Source organism: Accipiter gentilis, chromosome 18, assembly GCF_929443795.1.
Source record: "Accipiter gentilis chromosome 18, bAccGen1.1, whole genome shotgun sequence".
Taxonomy (NCBI): Eukaryota; Metazoa; Chordata; class Aves; order Accipitriformes; family Accipitridae; genus Astur; species Astur gentilis.
Window position 1 is genome coordinate 2,751,627 of NC_064897.1, and position 18,914 is coordinate 2,770,540.

At 40.8% G+C, this 18,914-nt stretch overlaps 1 protein-coding gene across 6 annotated transcripts; it reads left to right on the forward strand.

The window, feature by feature from the left end:
• The first annotated feature begins 3,833 nt into the window (after positions 1–3,833).
• FAM118A (family with sequence similarity 118 member A) lies at positions 3,834–17,698 on the forward strand. Of its 6 annotated transcripts, XM_049821499.1 has the most exons (9): positions 5,475–5,502; positions 5,955–6,051; positions 7,859–7,914; positions 9,137–9,389; positions 10,637–10,858; positions 11,484–11,612; positions 12,336–12,621; positions 15,999–16,031; positions 17,475–17,698. In XM_049821499.1, exons 3-9 carry the CDS (start codon positions 7,868–7,870, stop codon positions 17,573–17,575), a joined length of 1,071 nt encoding a protein of 356 aa, XP_049677456.1. In that variant the 5' UTR covers positions 5,475–5,502; positions 5,955–6,051; positions 7,859–7,867; the 3' UTR covers positions 17,576–17,698. The 6 variants fall into 6 exon arrangements, with proteins under 6 accessions (XP_049677457.1, XP_049677451.1, XP_049677458.1 ...); XM_049821500.1 differs by lacking the exons at positions 5,475–5,502; positions 5,955–6,051 and adding an exon at positions 3,834–3,995; XM_049821494.1 differs by lacking the exons at positions 5,475–5,502; positions 5,955–6,051 and adding an exon at positions 4,904–4,954.
• Positions 17,699–18,914: the final 1,216 nt, after the last annotated feature.

Consider the following 18,914-nt stretch of genomic DNA (forward strand, 5'->3'; position numbering starts at 1 on the left):
GAGTGTCTGCATGAAGGCCCAGATTCTCAAATGAAAAAATAGAAGGGAAGTGTTCAAATATCCCTGGGCTGGGATCTGTAATCTTTATTGGCATGAGAGCATACATTATAGCAAAACACTTTGTTACAACATGCATTAAATGAGATTTGTAGCTGAGATCTCACACCAAAAATCATATACGATACATAACATGGTTCTCATCTGTTGGTGACGTTAATCCAAGCAAGTGTAACGTAAATGTGGTATAACGCTTCATTTCTCTTTAGGCATACTAGAGGGTATAAGGCATGGCAGCTGGCTGGATACAAAGAACTTTTTTTCTTGAGTAAGATTTCATTTTGCTTACCTCCCTGGACTTAAGTGCTACATTTGCAGCTTCCTTTGTAGACTTGATCCTGACTTGATAGGAATTACAAATATAGATAACCTCAACTATAGCCCAAATTAAGAGTTAGGCACAAATATTTAAACTACAGGAGAGATCATATTACCAACCACCTCAAACCAAAAATTTGCTTGCTAGAAAATACATGAGATCTGGGCAGTCAATAGTGTTATTATGCAAACAGTTCTGAAGTGATCCTCCGTACACTGGATCAGACAGCCCGTCTGACTGGCCACCACTGCAGAGGGTCATGGGGTTCCTGTCCTCAGGGCATCTTTTTGCTGCAGTTCAAGAAAAGTCAAAGATCTTAACCTATGCTTCTCCACTGCACTTCTGCACTGCATACTGGACCCATGTGCTGGTCGCCTTTATACCTCTCTGCTTGCTGATCTGTTGATTGTGGTTTTAATCTTGTTAAATGTATGCCTAGGTAGAAGAAGTAGCCACTGGACTACAAAAGCCCAGCCAAGCAGAAAAAAACCCCAAACAAACCCAAAAGTTATTACTTAGTACTGCACCTGATATGTTCTAACAGAGCAGAGTAACACCTCTACTTTGGTCCCTATTTTATATATATTTTATTTCTGCAAATATTTTAGCTAACATCTGCTATTTGACAACCAAGACAGATGTTTATGTCAGTTCACCAACAAGTTCTTAAAATAATATTCCCATGGCTCATTTCTCTGATCTAGTTATGTTTTTTTAACAGCAGCAACTTATGCAAGCAAAATTTGACTATTTGCAACTTCCTGTCTGGCTTTGTCTCTGCCCATTCTTTACAGTAATATGCTTGATTAAAATCCATTCCTTCCAATCTCTATAACGTTTTATTTCCTTTTACCTTTTCTCTCTCTCTCTCTCTCTTTTTTTTTTTTTTTTTTTTTTTTTTTTTTTTTTTTTTTTACTATCTTCTCTTTGGTTTTGTTTTTGCTCCTTTTTTCCATTACAGTTCTGCCTCTCCTTTGAAATGGCTTTTCTCCCTTTCACACTGCTTCACCCGTTGTTGCTGTTCAGAACAGATAAGGACCTTGTGACAGAGCTCCTTTGTTTGTTTTTTTTTTGTCAGAAAGGTGCAAAAGACAACCTATTTAATCAAAGGACATTCCAGTCAGTTACACTCCTTAGTTCTTCAAAGCAAACTCATATATTCAGACTTCCTTATGAACAGTTCAAACTAAATTCAAGGTCAGAAAGACTGCAGCTAACAGACCCAATTTCCGCCATCATTTTTTAATATGTATTTTTTCCACATATGACTATACTGAAATGATTACACTCTCACTGATGCTAATGTTACTGGACTCTAGACAATGGTTTTTAATTATAGGAATTAATTTATTATTAATTCAATAATTATTAGTTTAATAATTGTTAATTATTGGATTAATTTATTATTGGGGGCAAGAAAAGCCATGGTAAATGGACAGAACAGGTTGTATTTAATCGTAAAAGGAAGCATGCTATAAAATTATATTCTGGCCTTTTGTCCTGTATTCAGTGTAGAGTCAAATCTGTTATTAAAGCCTTTTACTATTAAAGCTTACACTGCTATTCAAAAGAGACCTCAAAAAAATTCCCCAAGAAACTGTAGTTTACCATCTCTTCCCTGTCTCATTGAAAGCATAGGACAGCAGCAGCAAATTGTACACACTGAAGAATACTGACTGCGATTCAGACAGTGTGAGAGAGGTGGGTGCGAGGTAATGCAGAACTTGCATGTAGTTATCCTCTGTTAAGTAAAAGTTGACTGTAGGGAGACCTTGTTGGTGTCTGTCACTGAAGATGTGCTTGTCACTTGGCAGCTTTAAAAATCAGCTCTAGTGTACACCTGCAGTTACATACAGAATTATTTTACACATCATGTCACTCTGCAGGGCTTAGACACACATAATGCTGGAAGTAAGAATTAAAAGGTTGTCTTTGAAAATTAATCTCTATATTCAATCATAGGTAAACTCTAAGTGAACTGACACTGGCTTTTGAAAACATACTTTGAATTTCTGATAGCATCTTTCTTCTTCAAAGCATTTTATAAACTATTCTGTTTACAAAGTTGACAAACTAGTAAGATCCAGTCAGCTCCAAGGTAGAAAAAAGTACTCACCTAACAGGAAGTAACTAGCAGTTCCATTGTGCATGTAGAAGGAATTTTATCTCGGTCAACAGGGGCAAACTGGCTTCCTGCTATGAAAAAAATTAAGACATGAGTTAGTTGGTGTCTTAAAGACGCTTTTCAGCAAGCTCACTAAACTTTCATTATGAGTTTTACTTGTTTTCTTTCTAACCAGCAGTTTCTGGCATAATGTAAACTAGGGTTGATTTTATCATAACGTATTAAACAGCAAGATGTCAAAAGTAAATCAACATTACATCTTGGTGCATAAAACCACAGCTGAATAATCAGATGCATTGGCTCTTCCAGCCAAAACCAACCAGCTGCACTTCTTGCCCTGATTACATCACTGAGTAGTATTTCCAAAGTCTGCAAGAAAGCCCCAAATAAACAACTGAATTAACATATTGTTTGGTACACTTGGATAAACATATGAATTTACTATAGTATGAGAAATAAATCTTGGGTTGAATCAAGCCGGAAGCTTCTGTAGTTATTTTATTTAGAGTATGCATTTTACCCCTCAGTGTTTCTTGACTGTAGCAGAAGAGTACTTGCCTTTGTTGCTTCTTGAAAGAAACTCCTTCCTATTTCAAAGCTTACAGGTTTCAACACACTTCAGCATCCTTTTCTCACTGCGACTTTTGCTACTCAACTTTATGCCAATTTTCTTGTAAAGGCGTTTGTTTGTCTGTCATATACATTTTCAGTAATAACAAGGAAATATAATGGAAAACAATACAGTGTTACCTCTTGTTGTACATTTGGAAAAGTATACCAAACCTCCTTTTGATTGTATTTTATATGGTTACTTTTGTACTGTATTTGATTGGAAAGTATTGATATTCTTTGTCCTTAATGACTTTCCTAACCCCTTGCAAGGGAATTCAGAGCTTATGTAACTTATTATTGTTGTGAGTACTGTTGGGTTTTTTAAATAATAGTTATTGTAGTCTAAGGATATAAAAGGAACAAGGCTTACATGAAAAGGTAACAACATTTATCAGATGAATTGACTCAGACTGAAAAATGGAAAAGCTTTCAAGGGCCTTTCTTCACAAATATTTCCTCTCATTACTTTTTAAATTAATGCGAAACAAAGAAGAATATTAGGTATTGTAAATCTACAGGATAGGTCTGACCTTGAGTCTCAAGCTCTGGAAAATATTTAGCAAGTCTTTGTGACTCCTATCTACAGCTGACAAAATATTCTAAGATATGCAGCAACTTATTTAGTAATACATTCCAACGTTATTACAATGCAGTGTCAAATGGCATTGCAGGGTGGATTTCAGACATAGTTACTGGGGTTTAGGGAGCAGAATATCACCTGGTTCTTCTAAAACACAAGGTCTTTGACCCTCCGGATTACTGAACCCTAAATATCAGCATGTTAAAATACATTGCTGACTGACTGGCAGTAGCGAAGGGTGGAAGGCGAAGAGCTAGAAGCATTGCAGAGCTTCTCTAACGCAATCAAACCTCCATTTTCAGGTGAGACTGTCATTACATTCTTTTTTCTCCCTTTCTGTTCTCTCTCATCCTATCCTCCATCTTCCTTATCGCTATGAATATGATGCTCCAAATCTTTGTTAAGACTTTCTAGGGACACTGCAAGGTAGTGATATAAAAAAATGACAAAGTAAGAAGTGATGTCTAGGGCATATTACAGAGAGTTCACAAGGACACAATGTTCTTACACAAACTGAAAGTTAGTGAAGTCAGTACGGTCAACACAACTACTCTTGCCAAAAGTAAGACTGGGTACGGAGTAAAAGCAGTGGGTTTGTGTTTTATCTGCAAAACTGGCCATGCTTACCAAAATTCCTCCTAAAACTATACCAGAATATCAATGCAACACTGATGTTTAATGAACAAAAGAGAGTGGTCAACTCTATCATTCAGGCACGCAAAACCTGTGAATCTTGACTGTACCCCAAAACGACAGAAGTGACTGAGTAGAGAAACAAAGAAAATCTTTTAAGACCGATGTTTGGGAAGCTGACGCCAGTAAGTAGTTGAAGTCTGCAAAAGTCTGTAAAATGGTCCCACGAATAGTTTTTAGAACGCCGGCTACGAAATCAAAATTGGAGGACGCGTTTTCAACACAGTTTTGCAACTGGAATTTGGGGGTACGGTTCTGCAACAGTGTCCTTAGGCGCCACGAGCAGCCTTTACACACCGGACCGCCGTGGCGGACTCCTCCCGTGGGGTCACCCCACCGAAGCCACAGCGCTGCAACGCCAGCTGGGCACCGCCGTCGGAAAACGTGGTGGAGCGCGGCGACGTGCTGTCAGTCAAACGCCTTGATAACCCGTGGCGAAGGACCTGTGAGTTTTTAGGCTTTAAGAGACTAAAGAAGAAAAGCAAAGCGCTTTGGAGAGGAGAGCTTCGGCCGCGGGGAGCTGCCTGCGATGGGCTGCCCCGCCGACCCTCCGTTGGAGCCACGGAAGGTACCCGCATGGTCTCTTTGTGTGGTTTTTTTTTTTTTTTTTTTTTTTTTTTGCGTGTTTTATTTTGCTTTCTCCCGGCCCTACCACTTCGCATCTTCCGTGCTTCCATCATCCGTAAGTTTTCATGGCGCTAACCGCCTTCACCTTCGACTTTACCTTCGAGCTCCCTTTCTCCTGCAGCCCGGAGTCGGTTCTCCCGTTTCACGCAGACCCGCGGGCTGCTCGTTTCTGGTTTTGCCTGGAAAAGGGCTTCGGGTATTTTTCGGCGGTGCGTGAGCGTCACCCCTCCCCGCCTCGGGGAACCGGCCGAGGCGCGGCAGTGCCGCTCCCTCTCGCCCGGCGTCGCCCCGCCATCGCCCCGCCGTGACCGACCGAGACGGCGGGCGGTTTTCACGCGGATTTTAACGAGGCGAGTGCTGGCCCCGAGCCGCTTCTCGAGCGGAATCTTCCTCCCGCGGTGGCTGTTTCCCGGCCGGCGGGGAAGGTCTTCGGGGAGGGGACGGTCCCCCCGGCCGGTGGGGTGGGAGAAGCGAGGCGGCTCCCGTGAGGTAACGGCGGCGGGGGGGTGAGGGCCGGGGTCACCGCTCGGGTCCGCGGCCGCGGTCCTCCCCCTTTCCCCCCACCCCCCCGGCCCGGCGGTGAGGGGTGGGCGGGGGGCCGCCGGCTACCGGACCGGACCGAACGGAACCGCCGCTCCGGCTGCCGTTCGGCGCGGGGGGTTCCCGGGCAGGCCGGGCGGCAGCGGGGCCGCCGGTGAGGGCCGGGCCGGGCCCGGCGCGGGGAGGCCGGAGTCGGCAGCGTTGCCGGGGGAGCGGGTCCTCCTCGTTCGCAGCTGAGGGAGGAGGTAACGGCTCCGTTACAGGAGGGAGAGGCTGCTGCCCTGCCTTGCCCTCCCTGGTGCTCTTGGCCTTTTCCCAGAGAGAATCAGCGGGCAGGCGGGGTGGACGGGGGAAAGATGCTTTCCTTCACCCCGCTGCTTCCTTTGCCTTGAACGTTTTAGGCTGTTTTCCTAAATTAAGCTGCCTGGAAGAACCGTTTGGTTCAGTCAGAGCATTGGCTTGGAGTTTCAGACAGCGGATAGAGCTCCGATTTCACAGGTAGAGCCTTAAATAAAACCTGCTTTCTTGAACAGGAAGAAAAGACAACAATCAGAATTTGTTCTGATGAACCCTCCTTGTGTTTGGAGTAGAGACCCAGCTCCCGTTCAGCGCTTTCGGGCGAATCTGGACTATAGAGGGGTCTGATTTCCAGGCTGCCATGAGGAAAGGTTGTTGAAAAGCACCTGTGCGTGCCTTTGGTTGGTCCGGTGTCTCTTTTTAAAAGTAAACCAGTCTTGAATGCTGGTGCCCAGGTCCTCTGTTTTTCTAGGTATGCTCACTGAAGAAGCGTTGCTTAAATCTAGTAAGAGAATTTTCAAGACTAGTCACAATTACTCACTACTCAAAGGCATGGAGACATTCAGAATTTATCGTTTGCAGCCATTCAGCTATTGGGGGTTGGTGGCAATTGCTGCCACTTATTTGCACAGCTTCTGCTTCCAGGAAGCAACTTTAAGGGGTAAAAGGAAACAATGAGGTCCAAAATGTTGGTACTGACAGCATCCTGTGCCGAGATGCTTATTTTATTAATTTTGGTAAGTTATTAACGTAATTATTAAAGCTTTCTTAGGGATTCTTTCCCAAACACTTCACTGGATGGGGTAATAAAATAATACGACCCTTTTCAGAATAAGTAAGTTGCACTTCCTTCATGTGTTGGTTTTGCATTGTGAACTGGTAACTTTTCCATATATAAAGGAAACTTGTTCTCTAGATTTTGAAGTGTTTTGCTCTAGACAGGTTATTGTTCTGAATTTTGGATGTGCTGGCGTTCTTCAGATGATAGTGTAGCATCTTTGTAGGATACTGTCAAGAAGGAAGCATGGAGAAAATAAGTATCTCAACAAGAAAAGATTTTTCCACTTGAAAAGACATTCTGGGTGCATTTGCAGAAGAGATCTCTGTGTTTTGCTCAGAAATGCTCATGTCCCTCTGTCACAGGGTGGGGATTTTTTTGGTTTTTTTCTTTTCTTTGGGGTTGGTGGGGGTTTTTTTTGGTCAAATGATCTCCAAACTTAGGCCTCCTGCTTCCAAATTAGCTTCCAGCATGTGAACCTGGGAGCTGGCAAGTAGCCAATGAGTCATAGGGTCTGGCAGAACGCTTATTTGAGGGATTAGGGTCTGCAGTCTCCACAAGCACAAACTAAGATGTGTTTCAAAGCCAAACAAAAAAATACATCCTTATAAAAACAAACCCCAGAATCAATGTAATGAAACTTGGGGATTTCTAAGTGACGATGTTGTAGCCAAATTGTCTTGCCAAGATGCAGTCCTTCTCATGCTTCAGACATAAGACAATATACATGACACTAAAATAAGTTTTCATTTAAAGTACTTGCTGAGAAGAAAAATCTTTCATGTTATATGGTCTGGTAGTGTAGCCAGGTGGTTAGCAGAGGGCCTTTTGTGTTGCAGAAGTCCAGTTTCCACAAACTTAGTTGAATCAGCTGATTATTATGAAAAAAATAAATTCAAGAGATGCATTCATTGCTTGAAAAGAATTAACATTTTAGTAGGTATGATAAATTTTATCTTGAATTTAGACACAAGTATTTTTCAGCTGCGTGAATAGCCATATCTCCATTAGCTTAAAAATGTCAATCAACTGAGCTTAAATGGAGCTCATACTTTGTCAGCTTTGTTTCTATCAGCGCGTTGCTTAACTATGATGTGATATACAGAGTCTTGATTATAAAATACTTGATAAGAATAAATAGAAAACTCTAACAGTCATACATCTGGTTTTAATTTTGGCCTTTTCTAAGGTAGAAGCATCAAGAATTATTTTACTTTTTGTTTTACTTAGGGCTCAGAGATGGATTCATCAGAACGATCAACAATTAGAAGTGAGCAGAAATCCAGGTAACTTGTGTTGCAAAGGTTATATAAAACTGTCTCTTAATGAAAATCTGAAAATGCAATGGAAATACGTTACTGAAAATTGGATACATCATGCTTGGAAACTTGAAATGATCCCAGAAACTAGTTTCTCCACTGACCGAGTGCTTCATACTCAGAGTGAAGCTGTTCGTGAGGAATAATACACTTGCTGAGAGGAAACAATTCGTGCTGAATGTAGCAGGAAGGCATGGGGATTATCAGCAACATATTCTTTGTAGGCATTAGCTAGCAACCTTATCTGAATGTTTATTAATTGCTTTGCCTAGGGCCATTTCAAGTTAAATAATGTTTTAGCTAGATCGTTTCAGATGATCGTGAAATAAGAGGTGTTAAACGCCCAGATTATCAGATTAACAGGAATTAAAAATCTGTAAAAGTAGTTTTGAAAGTCAAGGGAATTCTAAGGTTCTGTATTACTGAAATCCTTGCTTGTATACAGTCATTTCACTGTATGCTTTAAATGCATTTTCACTTCTTCGCAAAGTAGTCATGAAAGCCAGACTTTCTCAACAGTTTCTTGTGCTGGTTTGCGCAGTGAATACTGACATGGAACCAAATACGCCTTTGAGAGTAATCTATGGTTAGTAACATCTGAATAGTGGGCTAGATGAACCCTTGATCGGAACAAGCATGACTGTTCTTATGTTCATGTATCCTAAAGTGAGAATAAATGAGAATAAAAGATACTGCTTTTTCCCAGAAAAAAACCAAAAATTTGTTTCTTTGAAATACTATGACTTGTCCCTTTGAAATAGTTCTACTTACTTTCTATCAGGCATGTTTCAAGTAAGTCATTGGAAAGTACTTTGACTACTTTTTTTCAAAATTCCATTTGAAATGGTGTTTGGCTAGCCCAGTGGACTGAAAATTGGTAATTGTCAATTTGGATCTCAAAGACATTAGTGAGTTGAAGTTGACGGTTTTTGGCTTAAATTAATTATGCACACTTACTTGTCTAAAATGACAAAAAGACTTAAAGTACGTTGTCAGTTTGGGGAAGGGTGTGAACTGCTGCCAATACTATTCTTCTGTGTAGCAATGGAGAACTTGGTTCTTTTTGGCTGGTTAGTATTTTGCACAAGTGTTAATAGTTCATACGGACTTCTTGAGTCAGTCACAAGATCTTCAGACAAGTTAGAAAATGCACTGTAAAAAATGAAGATTTTTGTTTTCTGTTTTAAAGGAAGTTCTTAAAAAGTCTAATAAGAAAGCAGCCTCGGGACCTTCTTCTTGTAATTGGAACCGGGGTAAGTGCTGCAGTAGCACCAGGAATCCCAGCGCTGTGCTCCTGGAGAAGTTGCATTGAGGCAGTAATTGAAGCAGCTGAGCAGCTGGAGGTGCTTCATCCTGGAGATGTTGCCGAATTTCGTAAAAAAGTCATCAAAGATAGAGACCTGCTTGTGGTTGCACATGATCTCATCAGGAAAATGTCACCAGTGAGTCTGTTTATAACTTACATTGATCTCTAAAATTGTTATATACTTTTATTTTGTTATCAACAAAAATTCTTTTCAGCTTTCTAAAACTGGAAATTTTTCTGGTAAAAACTGAAATTTTGATGGTAATCATATAGTACACTGTACATTTTGGAGAGGCTAAAAAATCCTTGGTTTTAGTGTAAGTAAGCTTTTGTCTTAATGCAAGCAAGAGTCCCAACTATTAAATATTCGCAATAATGTTTCTTGGAACTGAAAGAGGAATTTATTGCTGTGCCGGCTAAAACTAGAGATACCCTGAAAGTACAGGTAGACCTTGACCCTGTCGATAGCCTTAGATCACACAGACTTAATCACCGCTGCAGCTCACACTTTGCTGAAGACAGTCCATACATGCCCAGGTTCTCAGCTGTTCATCTTAGGTTCCGGAGATTTTCAGATCGTGTTAATAGGTTTGCCAAGTCTTCTAGTTGAAATAATTAGGGTGACATACATACTGCTAAGTTGCAGGATGTGTTGAGCGTTTTGCAACACGTGGTGAGCTTCTCTACAGGCAAAGTGTAATAACCACCGCTCTCTTTCGGGAGGAGTCTGCATGTATGGTTAGGTTTTGTAGCAGATTTAATGATTAATACATTTTTCTCAACCAGGAAGCAAAAAAAAAACCCAACCCAAACTCTTTTAATGGTATATCCCAGACTCTGAATCCAGGGAATGATAATTTCAGTACACTAACTCATTTTCACAGCAGTAAAAGCACACTGAGAAAGGTGAGGTTTCCATGTAGTTAGGCCAGTAACTGTATTGGGCTTCTAAACAGACTGTTGTTCTGTGTCTAATACAATTTATTGAATAGGAAGCCTGTATATTGTACAGAATTATTACAAGTTCCTGTCAGTCTCAGCAGATACTCTGGGCAAATGCAGCCTGCACTTTTAGGAAAGCATACCTTCATGTTTGTTTAGAAGTGACAAGTGAGGATTTAACTGTAGCAAAATAATTTTGTTTATTTTACCTGTATTACAAGCTTCCTTGAGAAAACCAGACTACTATTTTGAGCTACGTTAAGTAGAGGCAAGAGCACCTGAATAATTTGAGATTGTTGTTTTTGATGGTTTTGTAGACGTAGGCCCTCTTTTAAAGAAATGCTTTGGCAATAAGTAGACAAATGAGGTGGATTTTCTGTTGGAGGCAATTCTAATGGTGCATGTGGTCCTTATGAAGTGTTCCTCTTTTTCTTTCTTCAGCGTACTGGGGATACGAAGCCCAACTTCTTCCAGGATTGCTTAATGGAGGTGTTTGATAATTTAGAACAACACATTCAGAATCCTGTTGTTCTGCAATCAATCCTGAGACTCATGGAGAGAGGCACAATGGTTCTGACTACAAACTATGATAATTTACTTGAAATCTTTGGTCAGCAACAGGGTAAACCTATGGAATCTTTAGACTTGAAAGATAAGGATAAGGTATGATGAGAGCAGTAAAATTTTTAGACTTCTAATAAGAAAAGGCAGCTTGTAAGCTTCATTGAAAGAAGTTTTCCTGTTTAAAGAGTGTCAAGGCTAAAACTTCTTAATTGGTAAAGCATGTCTATAAGCTAACAGCAGATGCACAGACATATATTTTACGTGTCTTTTTATTCTGAATAATCTGGTAACAGTTACCAAAGGGAATTTCAGTGACACATTTATTAACTAATTCCCTCCCAGTCCTTGGAAAAAACCCACAAAATTACTTAACTTACATGAAGTAATTGTTACAATCACAAATACGATTTCACCTAGCTGGTAGTTAATTTGCTGTTCGTATCTTTTGTGCCAGCGTTTCTGGAACTTGCTGCTTGGTTGAATGCTTGTTTAGACCAAAAAGGCAGAGGTATCTTCAGTATCGGCAATCACCTCTTTATTATAATTTAAAGCAAGCTGTGTAATTAGTAATTAAAATTACCTCTTGCTGCAGAAAAGTGCAAAAGAAGTTATTTCTGCTTTAGGTGGCTTTGTAAGTTAGGACAGCTGTATATTTTTTCAGAATCTCAGTTACTGTAGTGTATTATAACAAAAGAATGTTACTTGCATGGTTCTGATGCTTTAGGTTCTTCAGTGGGCAAGAGGTCATATAAAATACGGAGTTCTTCATATTCATGGCTTATATACTGATCCCTGTGGAATGGTGCTAGATCCCTCAGGATATAAAGATGTTACTCAAGATCCTGAAGTCATGGTTCGTGTGATCTTTAAAATTTTTACTATGTTTTGCCAAACTATTTTATTGTAATCACTGCATACGCACTACCTATCGTATAGATTAAATAATTGGGGCCCAGAAAAATGGCAGTATTCAGAAAGCCAGCTATGTTGCTAGGGCAATGTGTGCTCTTGTATACTGCTGCTTTGTAAATCGCAATCAAAACCCTCAGCTGTATGTCATAGTTTTAGAGTTCTTTGTATTTATCTCGTGAAAGAACATTAGCCGTAAAATACTAGACACCAGAACAAGGATTCATCACCATCTGATTGCTTGGATTCATTTTGTAGGGGCTTAAGCTGTTACCAGCTCTGGATTCTGGACTTCATGTCATATCTTAGGTATTTTAAGAAGTCAAACATTTGGTCAAGAATATTAGTTTTCCTTATTTACAGATTGACCTAACGGGAGCCTGATATTCTGTCACCATAATTCTTTCAGTTTAAAATTCCCTTACTGGAAATATTTACGTGTGTACTTATTTTTGTACAGTAACTTTGATTTTGAACATAAACTTTTTTGTAGAAATAGTACTTACGAAATGTCAGTTTGCCCTGATCCTAAAACATATGCTTAATTCAGTTCAATAGCGATGTCTGCTCTGCTTCTCCTTTTAAGTCTGACGTTCTAGAAGTTCTTACCTTGGCCTTTTGACTACTGAAGTAAGCGTAGCTCTTGCATGTTTCTATTTCTTAACAGGAAGTTCTTCAAAATTTGTATCGAACCAAGTCTTTTTTGTTTTTGGGCTGTGGAGAGACTCTGCGCGATCAGATATTCCAAGCTCTTTTTCTTTATACTGTAAAGAATAAAGTGGATTTAGAACATTATATGTTGGTTCTTAAAGAAAATGAAGACCACTTTTTTAAGCTCCAGGCAGATATGCTGCTGCATGGAATAAAAGTCGTGTCCTACGGGGACTGTTTTAAACAATTCCCAGAGTATGTACAAGATCTGACTGCTCAAATCTGCAAGCAGAGAAGTCCAGGTAATGTCTCCTCTTTCTTTAATAAGAAAATTTTGAGCAGCTACGTAGCAGGATGCCATGGCTGAACAATCAGCAGTTGGTCTGAGGTGTTGACCTCATGTGTAGCTGGCCTGTGTAGCATCTTTGCTTATGAATGGCATGCAGAGTTGGAACACGTGACAAAATTCCAACCAAATTTCTTTCTGTAAGGTCTGTGGATTCTTGGGAATTTAATCTTTAATTCTGATTTTGTCTTTTTGTTAGCATTTAGTTAAGATGGTTACTTTGTGTATTTTTTTGGCATGAACTACTCCAGTATATTGAGTATTACATTAGATGAAATATGACATGTCAGTAAAAAAGACTAAAAGAATTGAAGGAATTAACTGGTGGGATAAGCTGGTTGAGCCACAATATCTGATTAAGCATAGAATGGGAAATTAAATCAGTACACCCAATAGTGTTTGGTTTAATGCAGTTAGGACAAATGGGCAGAAAACCTGAGTGTGAGGGTAACGTTTTATGACAATAAAATAGAAGAGGCTGTGGAGTAATACTCCATTTGTGACAGCGAATGGCGTTCTATAGAGGGCATTTAATGCTAAAATGGGAAATACCTTGATACCTTTGCTGAAGGTAACGACTAGACTTGCATCAACAGGGAGCTAACTTTTACTGACTAGGTCCATTCACTTACTTTCCCCCCTGCTCCCTTCCATCCTGTTGTCTCTCAACTCATAAAATTCCTTAGCTATAGCAATGAAGAGTCTTTAATACAAAAACAGGGAAAAACAACTGTATGTTGAAGGAAGGAGATTTCTTCAGTGTTTTCCAAACAAGGACAGTTCTACTCTGGCTTAGCCAGAGAATTGAGGAGAATAACTGGAGTAAATGACCTTGGGAAGAATACTGTTTCACAGCTCTTTTTTCATGTCAGGGAAACTGTTTTGTCTAAAATTATTCCCAAGTGGTGCATAGCAGGAACCTTCCCCTTGCCCTCCCTAAAAGGAAACTGCAGGTGTTTGCCCAAATTATGTAATGGTTTTTGTAACTGGATGAACATTACATTTACACTGGATTAGATTTTTCTTTCCATGAAGGCTAGAAAAAATACTTAGCACAGCATCTAGGTTTCAGGAAGTGTAGACACCCAGAAGTAAGTTGGGGTGCAATTTCAGACACTGAAGTAGCCTCAGCCTGCTAGTTTTTTTCTTTGACATGCTGCTGTTGATGGATGTGATGGACATACTTCTCACAGTCTGGGCAGTGTCTAGAGCCTGTTGAGTCTGGAGTATCCAGTTGATTGCAAAGCAGCCATTGATATCAAAACAAGGTGGGAGATATATTTACATAAGCTCTAAATGGAAATGATTGCAAAATCGGACTATAATCCTCCCTTTTTTGTTCAGTGGAATTACTGGTTGGGATTAATACTTGCAAGAAGAGGGACCTTACTCTGACTGCAGAATCTTGTTGATCTCATTTGCAAGTCAAGATCCCAAACAAAACTGTTTTCAAGTGTGCATTAACTGCTCTTCACATTACCAAACTGTCAGGTTTCATTTTTTTCATGCTTATTTACAAACTCTCTTTTTTAAAAAATAGCAGAAGGAGTTTGTTAAAAGGCTTATATGAAAGAAATGAGAAATGCAGGCCCTGATCCTGATAGCAGACTTCAGCCACCCCGGCATCTGCTGGAAAAGCAGCGCAGCAAACTGCAAGCAGCCCAGGAAACTACTGGAATGTGTTGAGGACAACTTCCTAGTACAGGTGACGGAGATCCCAACCAGAGGAGGGGCACTGCTGGACCTGTTGCTCACTATTGGAGCGGTCAAGAGGGGAGGTAGCCTGGGCTGCCCTGGTAGAATTCTCAATCTACTGATGAAGCAGATGTTGCTAAGCCATTATCCATATTTGAAAAGTTGTGGCAAACTGGGGAAGTTCCCACTGAGTGGAAAAGGGGAAACATAGCCCCTGTTTTTAAAAAGGGAAAAAAGGAAGACCCAGGGAACTACAGGCCAATCAATCTCACCTCTATGCCCAGCAAGATCATCAAGCAGATCCTCCCGGAAATTATGCTAAGGCACATGGAAAATAAGGAGGTGATTGGTGACAGCCAGCATGGCTTCACTAAGGGCAAATTGTGCCTGACAAATTTGGGGTTACAGCATTGGTGGATAAGGGAAGAGCAACTGACATCATCTACCTGGACTTGTGCAAAGTGTTTGACGCTGTCCCACGCGACATCCTTGTCTCTAAATTGGAGAGACATGGATTTGATGTGGTCCATGGATGGACCACTCGGTGGATAAGGAATTGGCTGGATGGTCACACTCAAGGAGTTGTGGTCAACGGCTCAATGTCTGAGTGGAGAACAGTGACGAGTGGCGTTCCTCAGGGGTCGGTATTGGGACCGGTGCTGTTTAACATGTTTGTTGGCAACGTGGACGGTGCGATTAAGGGCATCCCCAGCAAGTTTGCCGACGACACCAAGCTGTGTGGTGCAGTCGACACGCTGGAGGGAAGGGATGCTGTCCAGAGGGTCCTTGACAGGATTGAGAGGTGGGGCCCGTGCAAACCTCATGAAGTTCAGCAAGGCCAAGTGCAAGGTCCTGCACATGGGTCGGGGCAATCCCAAGCACAAATACGGGCTGGGCGATGAGTGGATTGAGAGCAGCCCTGAGGAGAGGGACTTGGGGGTGTTGGTTGATGAGAAGCTCAACATGACCCGGCAATGTGCGCTTCCAGCCCAGAAAGCCAATCGTATCCTGGGCTGCATCAGAAGAAGCGTGACCAGCAGGTCGAGGGAGGCGATTCTCCCCCTCTACTCCACTCTCGTGAGACCCCACCTGGAGTTCTGTGTTCAGCTCCGGGGCCTCCAACCTAAGGACATGGACCTGTTGGAGTGAGTCCAGAGGAGGGCCACGAAGATGCTGAGGGCTGGAGCACCTCTCCTGTGAAGACAGGCTGAGAGAGTTGGGGTTGTTCAGCCTGGAGAAGGCTCTGGGGAGACCTTATAGCGGCCTTCCAGTACCCAAAGGGGGCCTGCAAGAAAGCTGGAGAAGGACTTTTTACAAGGGTGTGTAGTGACAGGATATGTGGTAATGACTTCAAACTGAGGGAGGGTAGATTTAGATTAGATGTAAGGAAGAAGCTCTTCACTGTGAGGGTGGTGAGGCACTGGAACAGGTTGCCCAGAGAGGCTGTGGATGCCCCATCCCTGGCAGTGTTCAAGGCCAGGTTGGATGGGGCTTTGAGCAACCTGGTCTGGTGGAAGCTGTCCCTGCCATGGGACATATGATTCTAAATGCAACCTTACCATTGTGGGATGTTGCATAAAAGTGTAAAAACTTTTTTGACGCTAACTTGTGCTGTTCCTGTCTCTGACACTTCTCTAGATGCTGATCGAGTGGACAGCACAACACTGTTGGGTAAGTAACGTTCTTATTTTTACAGAAATTTCCATAATCTATCGGAGAGATAAAAATAAGTCTCTGATTACAAAGTAATTAAATTATTATTGTGCAGCGCTCTCATTTAGCTCAAAGTCTGCTTAACAGATTTTCTTTTTACCCTCTTTCTACCTATTAGCAGATAACTGCTGGCTTTCAGCTGTCAATAAAATGAGAAATGATAGAATGGAAAAGCTCCAGAAAATGTATATTAAAAATTACTGATGATGATATTCCCAGATACTATTAACATCCTTGTGGTTTTGGCTTAAACTTCCAAACATATGTTTGGCTATTTTGAGTGCCCTCCTTAAGGTATAGAAGAGTGAATCTCAAGCTTAAGTGTGTAGTACTGAAGGTGAATTTTTGGCTAAGTGTTGTTCAGGCATCTTTGTGATACTTCTGTGAATAAGCAGAGCAGTAATACATACCAATTTATGGTATAAAATAGCAAAAATTCCCTTTGAAACACCACTTCAACTTAAAAAGATTACATTTCTAAGATACCTGTGCTGCTGCTGCAAATAATATCAAAATTGTATGGAGTATCATTTCATTATTGGACATAAGGGTCTTTGGCATTGCAGTATATCACCCCCCCGCTCTCCCCCAACTTCCTCACCGTCAAAAAGTACAGAAGGTCCAAGATACTCAGGAGCAGATATAAAGTCAGAGATTACTTTTGTAACTCCAAATAGATGTTAAACTTATCTGTCTTTCTGATGAGTTCATAAATCCCTTTTTCAGTGAAGTACAATTAGGCATCAGTGGAAAATAAACAAAAAACCTGAGCACAATTTATTCCAGTTCCACGTAACATAAAGCTCCTTCACTAACTTGTTAGCATCCTCCTTACAAGTAATTTTAGCACCCATTTACTTGTATTTTGGAATACATCGCAAGTAAAAAAATAAAGGAGAATTATTCCTTAGCACAGATTTGTATAATACCCTGCAAAAAAATTATATAGAGAGTTTTAAGTGATGGATGTCCTGATTTGAAGGAATTTCCCTTCATTCATTTTTACTGTCCAGCTATGCTGTTCGTACTCTCAACAGTAGCTCTCACCAAATATTTTCTTCCTCTGAATAAGGGATCCAAACTTTTTAAAGAAGCTTCTCACCTCTGAACTCCACAGGCATTATCACACAAAATCAAAAATTATTTTCTTCAAAAGGCAGCTGTATAATTAGCTACTTCCTGATTTATATGTTAGTACCAGAGCTCAGTGTTGGGGAAGAGCTGGAAATCACTGAACTGGTGCAGACTTTCGGTAGGGTTAGCGCTATACTTCAGAATCCAAATACAAGAACCTTAGTGGACCACTGTTGTGTTTATCTTAGTATTTGGTGCTTTTAATAAAAAGCATACAAAGCACATGTATGTAGCAACATTAAATTTACTTTTTTTCTCCCTCCACAGGAACTTCATGTGTGGACTGTGCGAAAAGGAAGTTAGGAGAAAATGGCACTGACTCTTCTAAGAGAATCAAGCAGTCAGATAATGGTATACTCACTATTTAACGAAAAAAACCCCAAAGCCCAACCCAGAAGCTTTTTAACAGTAGGTGTTTTACATCTGCTGCATGGAAAGTTTTGAGTGGAGTATTTCCATGGTTTTAAGTGGAATAAAAATTGTGCATCTTAGCCTTTTATTTTCTGAAGCTGTAAATGTGTAATGTATGTAAAGCTTGAGTCATACTAGTCACTCTCCAGGCGCTTCCGTACTACTAAAACTGTATCTGCAGGGTCACTTAGAAGCAGCTGCAGGTTTTCTCTGCCTGTCCTTCAAGTCAGTTGGATGAAACTCTTACCAAGGTGAAGCCACAACAGAGGTAATGCTTGAATCTGTCAAAAATTACTTTTAGCATACCTGTGACTATCTGTTAGGTGCCTTCAAAATGAAGGGTTTTCTATTCTTTTCTCCTCAGCTGAACTGCAGTTAGGCTGCTGGAGGTTGAACACTTCAGGGGTCTGTTAGCACAAGGCTGCTTGCAGGCTTCAGATTCAGATCCCTAAGCTGTTAGGAACAGGAACTGTTGTTTCAAGTTTATAGAACCTGCATCATGATAACCTGCCCGTTTTACACTTTTAGTGTATTTGTTTTCATTTGTCAGTCTGTCAAGCATGAGATCACAGGGGGAAAAAAAGGATGCAGAAGTAATGTATTGGCAAGGACATACCATATGTATATGGGGGCTTACTGACCTATTTGCACTGTATTTCTATGGAAATAGTTAAAATAGCATTGTTTAAATCACAGAGTATGCAGCCAGTTATCTCAGAAAGCAGATAATGGATAGTCTTAATGTGGCAGAATTAAAACCAGTTAGTAGCTAATTATGTATTTGTAGACCATTTCTAACGTAGAAGCTTGACTTCATTTGAATTACTCAAATGATCAGTAGGCACTGAGAAGGTCAGGCACTGCATTAAGAGGTTTGTTCTGAGGTGCCGTTACTTCACCTAGCACTTATCTCAGCACTGAACTGACATAATTAGCAGTTCAGTTGCTAACACCGCTAACCTTCTGAAATTTGCTAGTCAGCTGCCTCTCACCTCAATGCCTGCAGGAGAGCATGTTCAGGACCAGTCTTTGTTCCGCTACTCGCACATTTGTATCTGGCAGTCCTGGAGGGCTGCTTCAGTCACATTTCTCTGCTTACGTTCCCTGTGGATTTGATCTGTTACGCCTTCTGAGATCACGCTATGTTATAATGAGGTTTTACAGGGAATGGAAGTGATGGGTCTGTCAGATGACCTTTCTGTCTGAACTGGGGTATGTCAACTCTTTACTCCTATGTCACAAAACCAATTTCTCCTTGTTCTCTAGTATCTATGTGTGCAAAATGAAAAGCTTAAA